This window comes from Carex rostrata, chromosome 5 (assembly GCF_964058835.1).
Source record: "Carex rostrata chromosome 5, lpCarRost1.2, whole genome shotgun sequence".
NCBI lineage: Eukaryota > Viridiplantae > Streptophyta > Magnoliopsida > Poales > Cyperaceae > Carex > Carex rostrata.
Window position 1 is genome coordinate 3,335,546 of NC_135922.1, and position 17,410 is coordinate 3,352,955.

Consider the following 17,410-nt stretch of genomic DNA (forward strand, 5'->3'; position numbering starts at 1 on the left):
CTCGTGAAAAATTAATCTAACTTGAAAAAATGGTGCTTCATTGCAACATTGAAAAAAAAATCATTTCGGTTGTCTGATCATAATCCGAGCCAATTCAGTCATAGATAAAATGTACCGGGACATTTTCTAACATCGTGCCAATACGGATCGGATGGTCCGGATTGATTATGCATTAATCTAATTGCAGATTGACTCTTGGGCCCAAAATTCATCAATTTTGGATCCGGATTTGATTGTTACCAGGTGGAGAGAACCACAAGTCCATGAAAAATAATTGTAAACAACATTAGACCCGGACACGCTTAGGTTAGTCTTAAATAAGACATCCTTGGGCTGCATACACTCTTTGGACCAAAAACACAAATTTAATTTGTACAAAAGTCAACCATAAAATTTAGATTAGATAAAATCTACTTTTAATACCTTTAAAGAAGTTTACTAGGAAAATTCAGATTAGATAAAATTTATTTGGAATGGAAATATCCAGTCCAGCAACTCTGTTTCCCTTATCAGGCGGTTATTTGAGCCTGCTTATGTTGGATATCCCCCGCCTTTTTGCACCCAAATTGATCTCCAATCTTTATAAAAGTCATATCTAATTAATCATTTGGAGATTTTGAGCGTTCTTAATAGAAAAATTCGTAGTTTCTCCATCGGCTTCTCGTTTGGAGCTTGGTTTTATCAATGGAGTTGGGCCTTGCACGCCAATTTTTTTTATTTATTTTTTCCTTTGCTGACTTTCAAAGATGGAGATGAAGAGGAATTTGAGAAAAACCTTAAGAAAAATGAAACAGAAGAGATGGGTTTGTCAATAGGTCAGTTATTCCTAAATTAATTTTTTTCATTTATTTGAGATGTTGCTTTTTTTTTTTTAATTGAATTTTTTGAATGAAAGGTTATATAACCTAGAATTATATTACATTATTACTTGTAAAAATTTCATTGCAAGGCTAGAAAACACACTGACAACCTTTCCTCAAAAAACTCTACTGGTATTAAAATGTCCTTTATTGGCTTCAGCTACTGAATTTTAGGGGCGGTAGCAAGGTCTCAGCTACCCAAATTTGCATATCATCCTAGGAAACCCGCAAAACTCAAAACCCCAATTTTGTTCACAGGAATAGTAATTACTGGAAAGCTCAGATTGGTACCACAAACACTGGCACACCACAATGTGAGGCAATTTGGGATGTTGTTCCAGCAACTTTCCTTGGAAATGCCTCAAAACAATGAAGCTAATCAGAATTCTTGCCAGCGGCAGAGCAATTAAAACAGAGCAGAGAAGCAAAAAAAAAAAAAAAGGAACTTTCATACTAGCAAGCTAGAATTAGGCCTGCTAATGAGTGGGTTGAGCCCAAAGTCGATTTGAGAGGTCTAAGCTCAAACTCGGCCCATCCAAACCAGTCTCAGCCCAGATTGAGCTCTGCTCTGATCCTTTTAATTTAAGGCTTGTGCTTCTCATCATTAGTATTGAAAATTCATAGTTCCGAATAAATTGGATTTAACCAATCTTTATGAACTTATTAGGATATTAATTTTGTACTTAATACTCCTAAATTTAATTTAAATTGAGTTGTTTCATAAGTTTTTTTTTTTCCCCTTCGGTTTGTGCTCGTTCAATGTTTCTCTCTAAAATGGGCAAGCATGCTCGTTCAATGTTTCTCTCTAAAAGACTTTCTCATAATTTTCATTTTAAAAGTTTAGGAACAAACCCAATCAACGAAATGTGATACTTGGTGGTTTGTATTTTATTATCAACACCCGCTATTTGCTAATTTCATTTGCATTTCAACCTTAATCTGTTTCTTAGCAATTAAAATACACCAACAATTGAAGGAGTATTTTCAAATTGAAGGGGCAGATCTTTTAAACCTTTTATGAACAAGAAGCAAAAACATTATCTTTTAATAATATGCCCGCAAATCATCAAGTTGTCTTGAAGGCTTATATTCCTTTAGATCCGGTACATCTCGAACAGCAGTAACGGTGCCTAATAGTTGTTGGGGACGGTTACAGAAGTGTTCAAAAAGTAATTTCGTCAAACACCTTGCGAACATATACCAATAGTTAAATAAATGGAAAAATATGAAAAACATACAAGAAACCAATACAACAAGCAATCGAGAACAAGAAAAAAAAAGAGAGAGAGACAAGATTTTATGTAGAAACCCTTACGGGAGAAAACCATTGGAGCACGACGCAAAATCACTATATGAAGGAGTCTTACAATACAAAGTGATAATCAAGCCAATAACACACTCTCTCTCACACTCTTGCAATTACATGCGCTAATCTAGAGATTATCAAGTCGTTGGATTGGTACTAGAGAGCAAATCTCACAAACCAAATGGGCTGACCATTCATTTTTTCTTCACATTATAACAATAGCACGCCGGCCCACTTGATGTCAAAAAACACAAAAAAAATACATTAGCAGTCTGCAGTTACAAAATAACCAAACTCAATTATAAGTTCAAAAAACAAATGATCAAACCTGTTCTTGTCAGCCATTGCCAGCAATCATTGGTACTGTACATACCAGTTTGAAAACATAACAGCCATTGAAAGAGTAATATCTGGTAAATAAAAAGAACATACATTAACACGGTTGGAGTGCATGATGCACTGTGCAGCAAATAAACTCTGGTAAATATCAATGCTGTTATGAGAAACAAGGGCGGATCTACTGTAGCAGAAGGGGCACAGCCGCCTCTCCTGGATTTTGAGTTTTAGTGGTAATCTATTAGTACCATTCAACTTTGTCTCTCTCTGAAAATTTTTTGCCCCCCCCCCTTGCATGTTTGATTTGCAATTCGGGTTCTATTTAGTGTTAAAATCAAAATAAATTTCTTGAATTATAATTGGTAATATTAATTATAAGTTATAGGATCAGAAATTATAAGTCAGGGTATTGGAAAATATAAGTCAAAACATTATTTTTTTATGGAGTACCCAATTAGTTAATGGGTGTAAATTTTTTTAAGCTATTTAAACCCGATTCGATATTTTTTTGCCCCCCCGGATGAAAATCTTGGGTCTGCCCACTGCACCACAATTTACTCAACTAAAAAGAAGAAGAAAACAGAATCAATTCCAAGTCTTCAAATGCAGTTATGCAACCTGGTTGGAAGCTGACAACTCATTAATCTAGTTTTAAATAATGTTCCATATTACCAGTATATACTGTTTGCATATACTAAACTGGTAGTGCTGAAACACATAGGAGTAATGATCCAAATTTACAAATACTTTCTCCAAATATATGTCAATGCGTCCACATCATCACCCAGCAAACCAACCTATTAAACAAATAAAAAACTTGTGTCTTTAATGGAATGTACAATTTTACCCTGGCAAAAACTGAAAATACCCCAAGGACCCTTTATTTTTCAACTTTTCTGAAATGCTCACCGTACTTGTTCTTTTTCACATTCTTATTCAATTTCTGGAAAGAATTAATTTACATGTTGAATTTGGCAAGCATGGTATAACAAAAAAATTCAACTGTTTTGCTTAATTTGTAGCAGACGTTAAAACCGAAATGCAACAAGATAAACAAGCAAGATGCTCAAATAAATTGAAAAAAAGGAGTAAGAGTAAGAAATGTGCAGACTCGTACTTCCCCGGAGATCGCAACCACTAACAGTGCACCTTTGTATTTCCCAATAACAAAAGGATTACAGTTTAAGTTGATCCATCACTTCCTGTTCACCACTTTCCAGTTGAGGTTCTCTATCATCTTGTGGGTTGCCAATCAACTGCAAATGAAAATTAGACATGACATGAAGGTAAGTCATGAGTGTTCTAGAGGATTTTATGCTGAACATCAATATAATACAAGCTATTTGGTCATGTACCAAGTACCAACCAATATAATACAAGCCATTCCGATTTTTCCTGCTATGGTATTATTGTAACTTCGCCTTAACAAAATTTGAACTGCTTTTGATTAATTTGCAACCAACAATAAAACCTAGAGAATTTAAAAAATATGCCCATCATAACTTGTTCAATTAGATATTTTACATCCCCATCTAAACATTACTATTTTATTAATATACCCAATCTTTATTTCTTTAACTAAAAATATCATATTAATATTAATAAAATATCTAATTGACAATTTTCCCCCTTACTTTAAACTATACTGTTATTCTCAACCATTTCCAGGCTCCCTTCTTTCAATATGTGGAAATTTGAGAAACTAAATGTGGAGTCAGCATAGCTGAATTTCTCGATGATTGTCAGTTCACAAATGTGGAGTCGGTACAGGTAGCACTTGGTTGTAAGGATTGCCTTGTTCCAATTGAAAGTGCAAAATCCGTGGAATTCAAACCTCTTTGTGAAGCTACCTCAAGATGCAATGTACTGTTAACTGAATGAAAGAAGTTTAAGTTCAGGTCGAGAGATCTCATTCAAGCTATAGGCAGGATTGTAAGCGGTTCAAGCTAGCCTGTTCGAGATCTTCTTCCAAATTTTGACCTCTTCTTGGGTTCACTCGGGTCTCTGATTTCATATGTAAATTTACTGGCAGAGGAGAGCAATTATGGGAATTATTCAAACGAGAAGTACATGAGGCTGGATTCTTTGGTCTAATGAACCGTACCTGTACTGCTGGTATGGATAAGTGGCTCCTTAATCGTTGGCACCTACAGTATATACCAATTGAAAAAAATATTTGTTTGTTAAATCAGTACAACAGTATAGTACCTTACTATTGGAACCTACAGTAAATACTATATACCAAATTAGTAAATACTGATTTTGAATGCAAGAGGATACATTAAAAAAGTTCACTGCTATCGTTGAGATTGCCATAGACCTCGATAAAATCGATAGCCGAGCTATAAGACAGAGCTAGCTTCTCCCAAGGATCAAGCCCCCTTCATTCCGCACGACTCTGCACTGTCACGCTTGATCCTCCACCTTCCCAGTACCTTCCGTCACATGCACGACCCTCATTTCAGTTTTCTGGTATTCTGGTAATATGGCAAAACTGTTTAGTTTCCTAATCTACTCATCATTTCAGTATATCAGAAAAGGTGGAATATATGAAAATTGATTTGTACTGATATTCATTGATGTCAAATGAGTAGATATGAAAGTTTAGTAGCATAATAACAGAAAATGGAAAAATGCGAAAGTTGAAAAACTTGAGAAATTAAAAAGGTGTATGCCGTGCATATAAAACAGGTACCAGAATAACATCAAAACGAGAACATGTATTGGAGATATGTCCATGAGAAATTTAGACTATGAGTACATAGGAAAGTTTATGTACTTTCAACTTTCGCATTTTTAGTTTCTAAAATTTCCACGTAGTGAAGGGAGTTTAAAGTAAGGGGCAAAATTGTCAATTAGATATTTTATTAATATTAATTTAAACTTTTTATTGGAAAAACAAAATCAAGAATGGGTATATTAATAAAATATTTATTTTTAGATGGGGAAATAACCAATTTTCAATTTTGAAATGTGAAATATCTAAATGAACAAGTTATGATGGGCATATGGGCATATATCCAAATTTCTCGAAAACATAAATTCTACAAGATAAACAAGCAAGATGCACAAACAAATTGGAAAGAAAAGAAAAGAATAAGAGTAAGGGATCATAACCACAAACAAGGCAACTATTTATTTCCCAATAACGAAAGGATTGCAATTTAAGCTGATCCAGCCCTTCTCTGTTCACCACTTTACGGTTTAGCACTTCCCAGTTTAGCTTCTATCATCTTGGGGGCTGTCAATCAACTGCCAATGAAAATTAGACATGACATGCAGGTAAGAAAATTGTTCTAGAGGATTTAATGCTGGTATATCAGTATAATACAAGTTGTTTGGTCCTGTAATGACCAAATGTATTATAGCATTGGAAATCACCCCTTTTTCTTATTCTTTATTTTTTGTCTTATTCTTCAACTTGGTTTATTTTTTTTTAGGCTTAATCAACGAATTCCAGAATATTTACCAAAGATAGTTGGTACTGGTTGGTTATACTATTAATAAATATATATATTCAAGGATCTCTAGCTTCTAAATAATCTAATATATGTATATTTATTATTGTTGTACCCAGACCTCATAGTAAGTGATGCCATCTCTCTGGCATCAGTCTCTCATCAGAGGACAATCACCAATGGTAATATGATGCCTGAATTGGAGACTTTCAGTAGCAGGAGAGATGTTTATGTTCCTACAGTGTACAAACTTGTGCTTAAGCCCCTCTGACAAGAAATATTTTCCACAATTATGCACTTTATAAAGATAGACCTTCTAAGTTTGGAGAATTTCACAAGTTAGTTCATGGAGATTGTATCAGAAAATACTAGAAATTCAAAATGCTTTGTAGCAACAAAATATAAAGCTGGTACAAGGTTTATTGGAAGAACAGATTTATCATTTCGAAAACCCATTACTTAAAAACCAATAGATTTAACTGGCAAGCTGAAACAATTCAGCAAGATTAAGCTCCTCTAATCAAAGTAAAAGTTTCACCTTATTAATCACCTAACGTGTCAGATATCATATTCATTATATTCACACTACAATATTCAGTATACAAACAAATTTAACAAGTCACAGCATTTACATTGTAAATAATTAAAACACAAGTCTGGAACACAAATATATGAGCTGTTTTAGGTATCATACCTTCTAATTTAAAGAATTGAGGGTATTTCTACTAAACCAATAGAGACTGCCAATCAACCACCCCAATCAGACCTAGGTCATGAGCAGTTAATCCCCCACCTAAAAGAGATAAAGAAACAAAGAAAATAGTTAAAAGAAATTTTACACTAATTAGCAATTGGATTGCTACTTTAGCTTTAGCATTGTTGTATCTTGACAAAGTAACAATTCTTATTGTATATTTCTTGGTGTTGGAAGTTCATTTTCCCTGTTCTTACTTTTAGCGAGTTTATTTTTCTTTCACAGCAGTGTAGTTTTATGTGCCAGAAAATTTTCATGTAATTGAATACATAAATTGAGTTTTGTGTTACCTTAAAAATGAAGGAAGAAACTAATAGATTTTAGATTCGCTCGTCTTGCTCGCCATTCTTCCATGTGTTGCTTATGAGAAGAGATCATTGATATCCTAACTATGCCAAATTAGACCTCTTAACTTCTGTTGCAAAAAGAATTAAAATGGGATATTAATCAAATGGTCACTGTATGTGTGTGTTCCCTTAAGAATTAAAATGGGATATTAATCAAATGGTCTTGGAGGTTTATTTTCTCTGCTCTTACTTTTAGCGAGTTTATTTTTCATTCATTGCAGTGTAGTTTTATGTGCCAGAAAATATTCTTGTAATTTAATACATTAATTGAGTTTTGTGTTACCTTAAGACTGAAGGAAGAAACCAATAGCTTTTAGACTTGCTCGTCTTGCTCACCTCCATTTCATTTGTTGCTTATGAGAAGAGATCATTGATATCCTTACTATGCCAAATTAGACCTCTGACCTCTCTGTTGCAAAAAGAATTACAACGGGATATTAATCAAATGGTCACTGTGTTGCTGCATGAGCACAGTCATGGCTATGCGATCGCCTGACTCATGGTCATTGTCCCTCGGGGGAAACATCCATGGTGCCAACTCCTCATAACTGAACTATGGCTCCTCTGTACCGAGATCCTGTGAGGCCTCCTGCGTGACCTACATGCATATAATTATTCCACATTAGACCTCTGACCTCTCTGTTGCAAAAAGAATTACAATGGGATATTAATCAAATGGTCACTGTGTGTGTGTGTGTGGGGTGGGGTGGGGGGGGGGGGGGGGGGGGGGGGGGGTTGGTTTGGGGTGGGAATACTGTTGAGATAGAGATCCTTTACCTGATAGAAGTAGCTGTTTCCCTGGGTACCAAAATCCATTCTGGGGCAATTACGAATTTCAGCCATCTCCATCATGGGGTGTGACACATCACCCGTAGGGAACTGTGCCTGAAGCCCTTTAATTGCAATAAGATTTGCACACTCACTGATGATTAATCGCCGAAGATTTGATTGTGGCAAAAGGTGGATTTCAGGAAAAAGGCAGTCAACTATCTTTAATTGTTTCAGTTGATATGGAATAGTTAAAACCTCGCGAAACTGGGGACAAGATTTAATTGTAAATTTCTCAAGTAACGGGAGATCTCCTTGCAGAAATTGAAGTGATATGAGCTCAGAACAGCCAGAAATGTGAACTGAAACAATGTTGCACTGGTTCGGGAACTGGATTTCATGCAAACCACATTCAGTTATTCCCAGTTGGTGTATTTGGTTTGGGACTACTGATGTTCTCCGTAATGCTGGACAAGCCTCTAAAAAGAGGTCCTTGAGAAATGGTACATCCTCATCCATCCAATGAACCGAGAACAGCTCTGGACAACCATAGATATCAACACTCCACACCCTAGATTGTGAGGGAAAATATATTTCATGAGTACCACAAGATTTTATTTGCAGTACTTCAACTTCTTTTGGAATTTTTAGGAGTTTCAACTGCGGGCAATCAACAAATTTTACTAGAGGAAGAGAACTTGAGTCCCCATCCCTCCAATGAACTGAAATTAGCTCTGGACAGTTATGGATTTCTAGCAGCTTACATCTTGATGGTAAAATGATTTCACGAATACCGCAGTCGATTATCTCCAGCATATCAAGTTCTACAGCTGGGATGGCTGAGAATTTCATTAATTTGGGGCAATTAGAAAGCGACACTGTCCCCCGTGGGATAAACTCTCTATAGTCAGAGATCGAAAAACTTTGAATCTCAGATTGAAAACCACTATTTCTTATATCCATCTGCTTCATTTCTTCCAGGATGGCCGAAAATATCAATAATTCGGGGCATCCAGAAATTGAAATATTTTCAAGAAAAGGTAAGTAGCCAATTTTGTAATAAATTGAGACAAGCTTTCGACAATTAGAGATCAAAATCTTTTGAAGTTTAGATAGTGGTGAGAAGTTGATTTCTTGAACGCCACAATTTGCTATATCCAGCTTCTTAAGTTCGTGGGGGATGGCCGAGAGCATCAACAAATTGGGGCATCCAGAAAGTGAAATACTCTCAAGAAAAGGTAAGTCCCCACTTTTGTAATAAATAGTGTTCAACTTTCTACAATTAGAGATTGAAAGCCTTTTAAGTTCAGAGTGTGAAGAGAACTTGATTTCTTGAAAGCCACAATTTGCTATATCCAGCTGCTTAATTTCTTGGGGGATGGCCGAGAGCATGGACAAAATGGGGCATCTAGAAAGTGAAATACTCTCAAGAAAAGGTAAGTCCCCACTTTTGTAATAAATAGTGATCAACTTTCTACAATTAGAGATTGAAAGTCTTCTAAGTTCAGAGTGTGAAGAGAACTTGATTTCTTGACAACCACATTCATTTACCTCTAACACCTCAACCTTTTCTGGAGTAGTTATTTTCCCTAATTTGGGGCATTTATTTATGATGAGTTTCTTAAGGCCGGGTTCATCACCTGCTTGCCACTCCCTCAAATTGAGCATGTTATATAATGAAGGTTGATGTGATGAAAAAGTAATTCTAGCAGGCTGCTTGGATGAATAATTTGCAAATAGAATCTTTGAGCCACCACTCTGGTATATTTTGAGAGATTTGAGATGTAGCAGTTGACCCAAGAATGGCGGCAAGAAAAGAAACTCCCATTGCAATTTCAGAGTTAGAGTTGTCAGCTTGAACATTAATGATGGATCAAGCAACCAAGGAGGAAATCCTCTCCCTCCATAATTTAATATTACAAGATTTGTGAGGTTACCATGAGGTTGGAGGCTCTCAAGTACACCTTCCTGTATCTTTTCATCATTCTCATTCTTTACATTGGTACTTGAACTGACAACTATATTGACAAGTGGACCTTGGTATTCATTTTGCAAAAAGCTTTTGAGAGCACCATCATCTTCCTCAAAGTTTAGAATTAACTCGCGTAGATTTGGTTTTGATACAAGATTTGCCTTCCTACAGTACTCGATATTACCAACATTATTTAGCCCTGATATGGACATCACCCCACTAAGTCTATTCATATCCCTTAATTCTCCCAGCCCCTGGGTCATGTCACTTCCCATGACTTTAAAATGCCCACGTAAAGTTATAAGATTTGTTAATTTTCCAATTCCAGATGACAGGTTACAGATAAAATACTCGGATAGTTTTAGAACACGCAGGTTTGGTAACTGCACTATGCTCCTAGGCAACTTTTTGAGTTCCCCACAGAGTTCTAAGGATAATGTATCCAGATTTTGAGGTAGGGATATGGATTCAGGTAACTGCTTGATTTTACTACTAAACTGAAGAAACCGAAGGTTAATAAGGGATTTGATGTTTTCAGGTAACTCTAGAATATTATGGCAATTAATATCCAAAGTTTGAAGGTGGTAAAGAAGACATAAAGATTCAGGAAGGCTTTCTATTTTATCATCTCTAATAAAAAGATAACGCAAGTGCTTCATCGTGCTGTGTGTGTCTAGCAGCAGACAATTCCTCAACTGAAGAGCTCGCACACAAGTAATTCTAGAGAAAATGGCAGAATCATCTATGTAGTTTCTTGGGCATTCCCAATCATATTTGTAGTTTCTTGGGTATTTCCAATCATATTTGTAGTTTCTTGGGTATTCCCTTACATATGTTCGAATAACTTTATTGTTGCAGGATGCTAAAAAATCTGACAATTCATGTTTCTCGGTTAAGTATAGGTGGGTTATTTGGTATGAACTATTCCATTGATTGTCATTCTCTAAAACAGGTAGGTTTGTCCTTTGCGAAATGGATCTTGCTAGATCATGAATTAAATCATGAACATAGCACGTATTGTACTTCCAAAAATCAATGAGTGATCTGCCTTGCAATTCATTCAAGTACTCACTTCCTATTTCTTCTAATGTTTTCTTAGTTCTTGATGAGTTGGTATTAATGTAACCTTGAGCCATCCAAAGCCTAACCACAAGATCTTTCTCAATCCATTGACCTTTTGGAAACATGCCTAAATAAACAAAGCATGGTTTGAGATGTAGCGGTAATTTCTGGTAACTTAACTGTAATGGGGTTAAAATTTTGCCATTCTCATCTATTTCAGATATGTCACTTTTCAAAATTTCTCTCCATTTCTCTTCATCCATATCATATCGTAGAATGCCTCCTAGCACCTTGGTAACCAAAGGGGAGCCTTTGCACTTCTTGACAATAGAACGACCAATCTCAAGAAGTTTTCCATTTTCACTTGCCTCTCCATTGTCAAAAGCAAAATGCTTGAGCAGAGACCAACATTTTTCATCAGGTAAGCAATCCAACTGAATAGGAGATGTTGTCTGCATGATTTCAGCAACCGAGGTATTCCGGGTTGTTGTCAATACTTTTACAGTTTTACCACATTTTAAAGGAACCTGAAAGTGTTCCCACAGTTCTTTGTTTTCATTCCACATATCATCTAGCACAAGAAACAAACTAACATCTCTTATTTTTTCCTTTAGAATTTCTTGCAGTGTGTTTAGCTCAGAAAACTCACAAGTTGTTCTGTTGATTGATTCAATTATTGCTCTAGTTAGGCGTACTAGGTCAAAATCCTCAGAGACTGACACCCAAGCTCTCTTGTCAAACAACTGCAAGAACTTGGAGTCATTGTAAACGAGCTGAGCAAGCGTGGTCTTGCCCAATCCGCCCATCCCAACAATTGGAAGAACCATAAATTCTAGACCATTTAAAGGGTTGAGGACGCTAATGATATTCTCCTTCTCCTCCTCTCTACCAAAAATAGCTCTTTCATCCACATGAGAGCTGGTTGGTGGCCGGATTTGTGTACTGCTAACCAGCCGGTTCCCATCCTCCTCCCTCAAATGAAGATCCCTATGAGCATTTGAAATCTCTTGAAACTTTTCTGTTATGCCCTTGATCTTCTCTGCCATGCTATCTGGAATCACAACCTTTGTAATACTAAATGAATAAGAAGCAACGGAGGATGATGTGTGCATCTCGGCAAATTTCCTCTTAGTCCCTGTTGAATTGTATATCAATCTTTCTCTTATTTCCTATGTTTAACTAAATATATATATATAGAGAGAGAGAGAGAGAGAGAGATTGGTTACTCTACTTACATAAGCATATGAGGGTATATGCTTATAACTTATTTTTTCGTTTTCAAAATCTGAAAAGTCTATCTGAACCGTTAGATGTGCTCTCTATATTGAAATGTGCTTGGAGACCAAATTTTACATTTTTCTGAATTTTTTTACTATTTATTATGCCACTTTGAAAATCGTTGATCCAACGGTGGCTTCTTATTTTACTGTTTTGTTAAGCTACCATTGGATCAGCGATTTTCAAAGTGGCTTAATAAATAGTAAAGAAAATCAGAAAAATGTAAAATTTGGTCTCCAAGCACATTTCAAAATAGAGATCACATCTAATGGTTCAAATTGACTTTTTAGATTTTGAAAATAAAAAAATGAGTTATAAGCACATACCCTCATATACTTATGTAAGTAGAGTAGTCAACTTCTATATATATATATATATATTACAAATTCCTTGAGAATTCAATGAAAATTAACACAAGGGATACCTCAAGGATTTTTTTAGGTTTTCTATTTTTTTTTTCATGTTGGTTTGGATGAAGTGTATGTGGTTAAATTCCATACAGATAACCTTTTTTAGGCAATGAGGATACAAAAAGTGTGACAATTTGAGCTGTATCTTATTCTGGTACCACTTTGGAAATATGCCAGTAAAGATAAATGGAAAACAACTCAACTCACACGAGTCAGCATACACACATGAGAGCCAGTAGTACAAAAGAAGTGTGCTGAATTTTGCCAGGTTTCCGTACAACGATGAAATAGGCATCGGACATTTGATCGAACATCTTGTATGCCACAATTAAAATACCAAATTATACAGTTAAAAAGGAAAAAGGTACCAAAAGAACAATTAAAAGCATACCCCCGTCCCTATGGTAGGCCTCAATAGCAGCATCTCCGCTCTCCACGATGGATCTGAGCACCTCGTAGTAGAACTCGTCCAGCACATCCTCCGCTTCGTAGGCCACACCTCTCAGCTCCGCCAACCACAGACGAACAGATCTGTCATGAATCTCCCTCTCTTCAGCGTCCTGTTGAACAGCCTGGATCCTCGCAAGCATCTGACTCAGCTTCTGCAAATCCTCTCTAACACTTTCGTTTTGATTGGTATCAGGGGAAGTGGTGCCACGAATGGCGTCAAGGAGCTTGGTGGAGAGGGATTGGATGGAGGAAAACAATCCGGACGCCATTGAATTGGAATTGAAACTCTCTCTCTCTCTCTTTCTGTTCTCTGTTCTCTGGGTGGTTGCTTGACTAGAAGACTTGTGAAAATTAAGCAAAGCATTATCTCACAAATGAATGGTCTCTACTTTTCTGTGCTTATTGACCAAGAAAATCATTGTATTAAACTATGAAATGTGTCCCCAGAATAAAGTTGAGGACTACCAATTTATGTCTGCAATTTCACGTTGCGGTCTTGTCAAAAATAAAATTTTGATCAAATCGTAGTTATTTTGGTTTAACTTTTTCTAAGATGGTAAAAATAAAAATTTCAGAGTTTGTTTTTGTTCTATTGCCAGACCAACCATGCGATAAATCAAACTTTAAGTCCCCACCCAAATGGTTATTTGCAATAATAACTGCACATCCAGTGGCTCCGCCTAAGGAATATTTACATAAAACATCAGACCAACGACAATTGATCCGCAACTAAAATCCCAAGACATCAAGTGTTGTACATATATTATCAAATACAATAAATAAGTATGGATTCATGAATATAAAATTGAGCTCCTTACATCGCTCCAAAAAATTAATAACATGAACATCTACAAAAATAATATTTTTTTTCTTTTCTAACAATTAAAAATTTGGTGTCCAACACATTTTAATATGAATATCATGTTGAATGGTTCAATTTGAATTTTTGAACTTTAAAAATAGAATTAAGAATATGAGACACGGTTGAGATATATGAAAGATACAAGACATTCGAATTCTACTCATGATGTCAATACTACTTTAAAGACACTAGACCGTATCCATTACCAAGAGCAACAAAAACAAAGTTTTATAAAATCATGATCAATCGATATCTTTAAGATAAGAAAATGCATGTATGGACAAGATTCTAAATTTCTTGTGTCCACATATGAGTAATAAGATTGAATACGGTGATAAGCTCGAAAGGGATTTAAGTACTCTTGGGCCCACATACTCTTATAATGTCCTTGGCGCCTCATATCACATTTTCCTTGGCCCACACACTGTATGAGGATACGATATTTCCTAGCTGCCTCAAATTAAATTTCCTTGCAATTTTACAGTATACTTTTACTTGTATTAAAAAGGATCTAAATATTTATGTCATATGTTTTCGTATATATATATATGGGTAAGGCTAAAGTGCTATGGGTTGCATAGAGACCTACGGTGCTACGGCTCAATATTAGAGTTTTCAAAATCCAAACGGTCGATCCGAACCATTCATCTTGTTTTCTATATTAATATGTGTTTGGAGACCAAAAATCTAAAATTAAAAATTCAAATGACCGATCCAAACCGTTCATCTTGTTCTCCATATTAATATGTCCTTGGAGACCAAATTTTACATTTTTCTGAATTTTTTTACTATTTATTAACTATTTTACAAAATTGTTGATCCAACGGTGGCTGCTGATTTTACTGTTTTGTTAAGCCACCGTTGGATCAACAATTTTGTAAAATACTTAATAAATAGTAAAACAATTCATAAAAATTTAAAATTTGGCCTCCAAGCACATATTAATATGGAGAACAAGATGAACGGTTTGGATCGGTCATTTGAATTTTAAATTTTAGATTTATGATCCAATGCACAAATCCCTCCATGCATTGCAATGCACCATAGCCCATCTCTCTCTCTCTCTCTTTATATATATATATATATATATATATATATATATATATGGGGTCTATCAACAGTGTCTTAGACGAGGATGAGCGTTGTATATCCCGTCGCCTATTAATGATTTTACGTGTATATAAAAAGATATCTCAAATATTTGCATTAATTGATCGAAAATCAAACAAGTCAACCATAAATTTAGATTAGATAAATGTACATTTAATACCTTATCAAGGTGATTTATTGTTCAGCTTGGATTAATCCAGCAAAATAAAACCTGGTATTATTGTAATTAACTTCGCATGAAAAGAAAAAAAAAAACAGTGAAGAAAATGCCCTAAATGAAGACAAAATGGAAAGGAACTAATATACATAGCATATATAATATTACAAATGACCAAAACATCCACCAATGAGGCGTTATCCCTAAGGTTGACCTAGAGGGAAGGGTCAATGGTTGGCATAACAAAAACTTTGAACAGTTTTGCTTAATTTGCAAACCGACGGTAAAACCGAAATCCAACAAGATGCAAACAAAGAGTAAGAGTATGGAACGTTTTATCAGCGACCGTTTTATATATCTGAGATCGGCGAAACAACTTTCTGCTGTAGTGTGAAGTATTTATCTCAACAGTTGCTTCTTCTTCTTCAAAGCCTTTATTTCTAATTAAATTGGGGTAGACTAGAAATGAAACTCAACCGAAATGTTCAACACATGCAGGGACTTTCCAGGAGGTCATCCATTTTAGCACTACTCATGCCAAATTCGTGATGGTTTTATTTTCACAAAGAGGATTTTCTTTTACCACTGGCTCGTCAAACCTATCACGAACCCTTTTTTTTTTCTGACTTGAGACATGCTGTGTGTAAACTACACAAGTAGAGTTTATTGATCTCAACAGCAAAACAACAAAAATAATTCAAATCAAGCCTTCAAATTAAAAAAAAAATTAATTATATAAGTTTATTCAGATATTTGAACACATATCATGATCTACTAAAAACACCTGATTGTGTAAGTGTTTTTTTTTCACCATAATATTTCTCTAATTGCTACGAGTAAAATTGTGAGTCCAACATTAATTATATATATATGTTTGAACATATTTTTGTTATAATTAATTGCTTCTCGATAAATTTGAGTATTTTTTGTACATTTAATTTGTACAGTTTTAAAAAAGAGAATATACTTTCGTTGCTAATAACTACTCGACCCATCAATAAAATAATTTAACAAAATATTTTAAAAAATTTACCTCCCGATTTTTTATGTATACAATTTAAAAATAAAACAAAATTCATAAGGTACCATAATAAATACAACTAGGTCTGCATTTTACCTTCTATTTAAGGTAATAGACAAAGTTGATGTTATTTTGTGCTCTATATTATTAAAAAATTGCAGTTTTGCTTGATTTTATTTCGATCCCCTCTTACATGTTTATATTTAGTAATGGGTAAATGATTGACTTTGGTCCGGATAAGATTAATCTGGGCCGTCCGTTTGTAATTTGACTGAGAGTCAGCGGAGCGACCCAGCAATATTTCTATTTCAGCCCAGCGACGAGTCTTTAATCTTCAGGCGCCTCAACAATCAGTTATTCTATATTTGGGGGGCTTACTGGGTTTATAAAGGGGCAAGAAAATTTCCAAGGGGGTAGAAACCAATTGGGCCTATTTTTTACAGTAAAGTCTAAAATTCAGGGGGCATGGCTCGGACCGAACTGACAATTCTGTCCCAAAAAAATTTACTTCAGACTGAAATGACATCTCAATTCATATGATTTTTGTAAAAATCAAAATAATTAAGTTGGTTTGATAAATTATTATTTTTTATGTACGGTTCCTAAAAAAATTCCTTAGACAAGGATGCCAGTTGCATATTTCGTTGCGTATTAATGATTTTATGTGTACATAAAAAGATATCTAACAAAATATGTACCAGTCTAAGCAAAATCTAAAAATATATACACCAACAACTAATTTTCGTAAGAAAATATTCAATTTTACGAAAGTTGATATACTATAACTATTTTGACCCGTCCGTAATTTTTTTTCAAAGTCAATAATTTAAAAAATTTACCTCCCGATTTTCAGAAATGCAATCTAGTTCTTTATTTTACATTTTATTTAAGGTAATAAAAAAAAATACAAAGTAGATGTTATTCTGTGAACTATGTTATTAAAAAAAGAAAAATCTAGTTTTGCATGATTTAATTTCGCCTCTTAAACGTTTTTATTTAGTAACGAGTAAATGCATTTTGTGATGATTGATAACGTTAATAGAATAAATAATGTTGAATACGAAATTAAATAACTTAATAAGAAACATGACTTAAAAATTGTTCAGTTAAATAAAATATACATCAATCACAATATAATTTCATAAATGATCATTACAGGAAATGAAAAATTGATCAACTTACAGATTGACTCTTCGGCCCAAAATTCATCAATTTTGGACCTGGGCTTCCTTGTTACCACGTGGAGAGAACTACAAGTC

At 34.8% G+C, this 17,410-nt stretch overlaps 2 protein-coding genes across 5 annotated transcripts in view; both read right to left on the reverse strand.

Annotated features, from left to right (window-relative positions):
- Positions 1-2,152: 2,152 nt before the first annotated feature.
- Positions 2,153-17,410, reverse strand: part of LOC144554225 (putative disease resistance RPP13-like protein 1) — a 55,617-nt gene continuing 40,359 nt past the window's right edge. Inside the window, exons 5-8 of the mRNA XM_078302550.1 lie at positions 4,783-4,979; positions 4,137-4,649; positions 2,495-3,758; positions 2,153-2,400 (exon numbers count right to left, since the gene is read on the reverse strand). The gene's annotated coding sequence lies outside the window, so the exon portion shown is untranslated. The remainder of the gene's footprint in view (positions 2,401-2,494; positions 3,759-4,136; positions 4,650-4,782; positions 4,980-17,410) is intronic.
- Positions 5,705-13,370, reverse strand: LOC144554216 (putative disease resistance protein RGA3). Of its 4 annotated transcripts, none has more exons than XM_078302533.1 (7): positions 12,943-13,370; positions 7,839-11,998; positions 7,345-7,659; positions 7,005-7,126; positions 6,655-6,753; positions 6,082-6,196; positions 5,705-5,754 (listed from the first exon to the last, which is right to left on the reverse strand). In XM_078302533.1, the coding sequence occupies exons 1-3, from the start codon at positions 13,268-13,270 to the stop codon at positions 7,615-7,617; spliced, it is 4,533 nt and encodes a 1,510-aa protein (XP_078158659.1). In that variant the 5' UTR covers positions 13,271-13,370; the 3' UTR covers positions 5,705-5,754; positions 6,082-6,196; positions 6,655-6,753; positions 7,005-7,126; positions 7,345-7,614. The 4 variants fall into 4 exon arrangements, with proteins under 4 accessions (XP_078158659.1, XP_078158657.1, XP_078158658.1 ...); XM_078302531.1 differs by having other exon boundaries at positions 7,005-7,129; XM_078302532.1 differs by having other exon boundaries at positions 6,082-6,227; positions 7,005-7,129.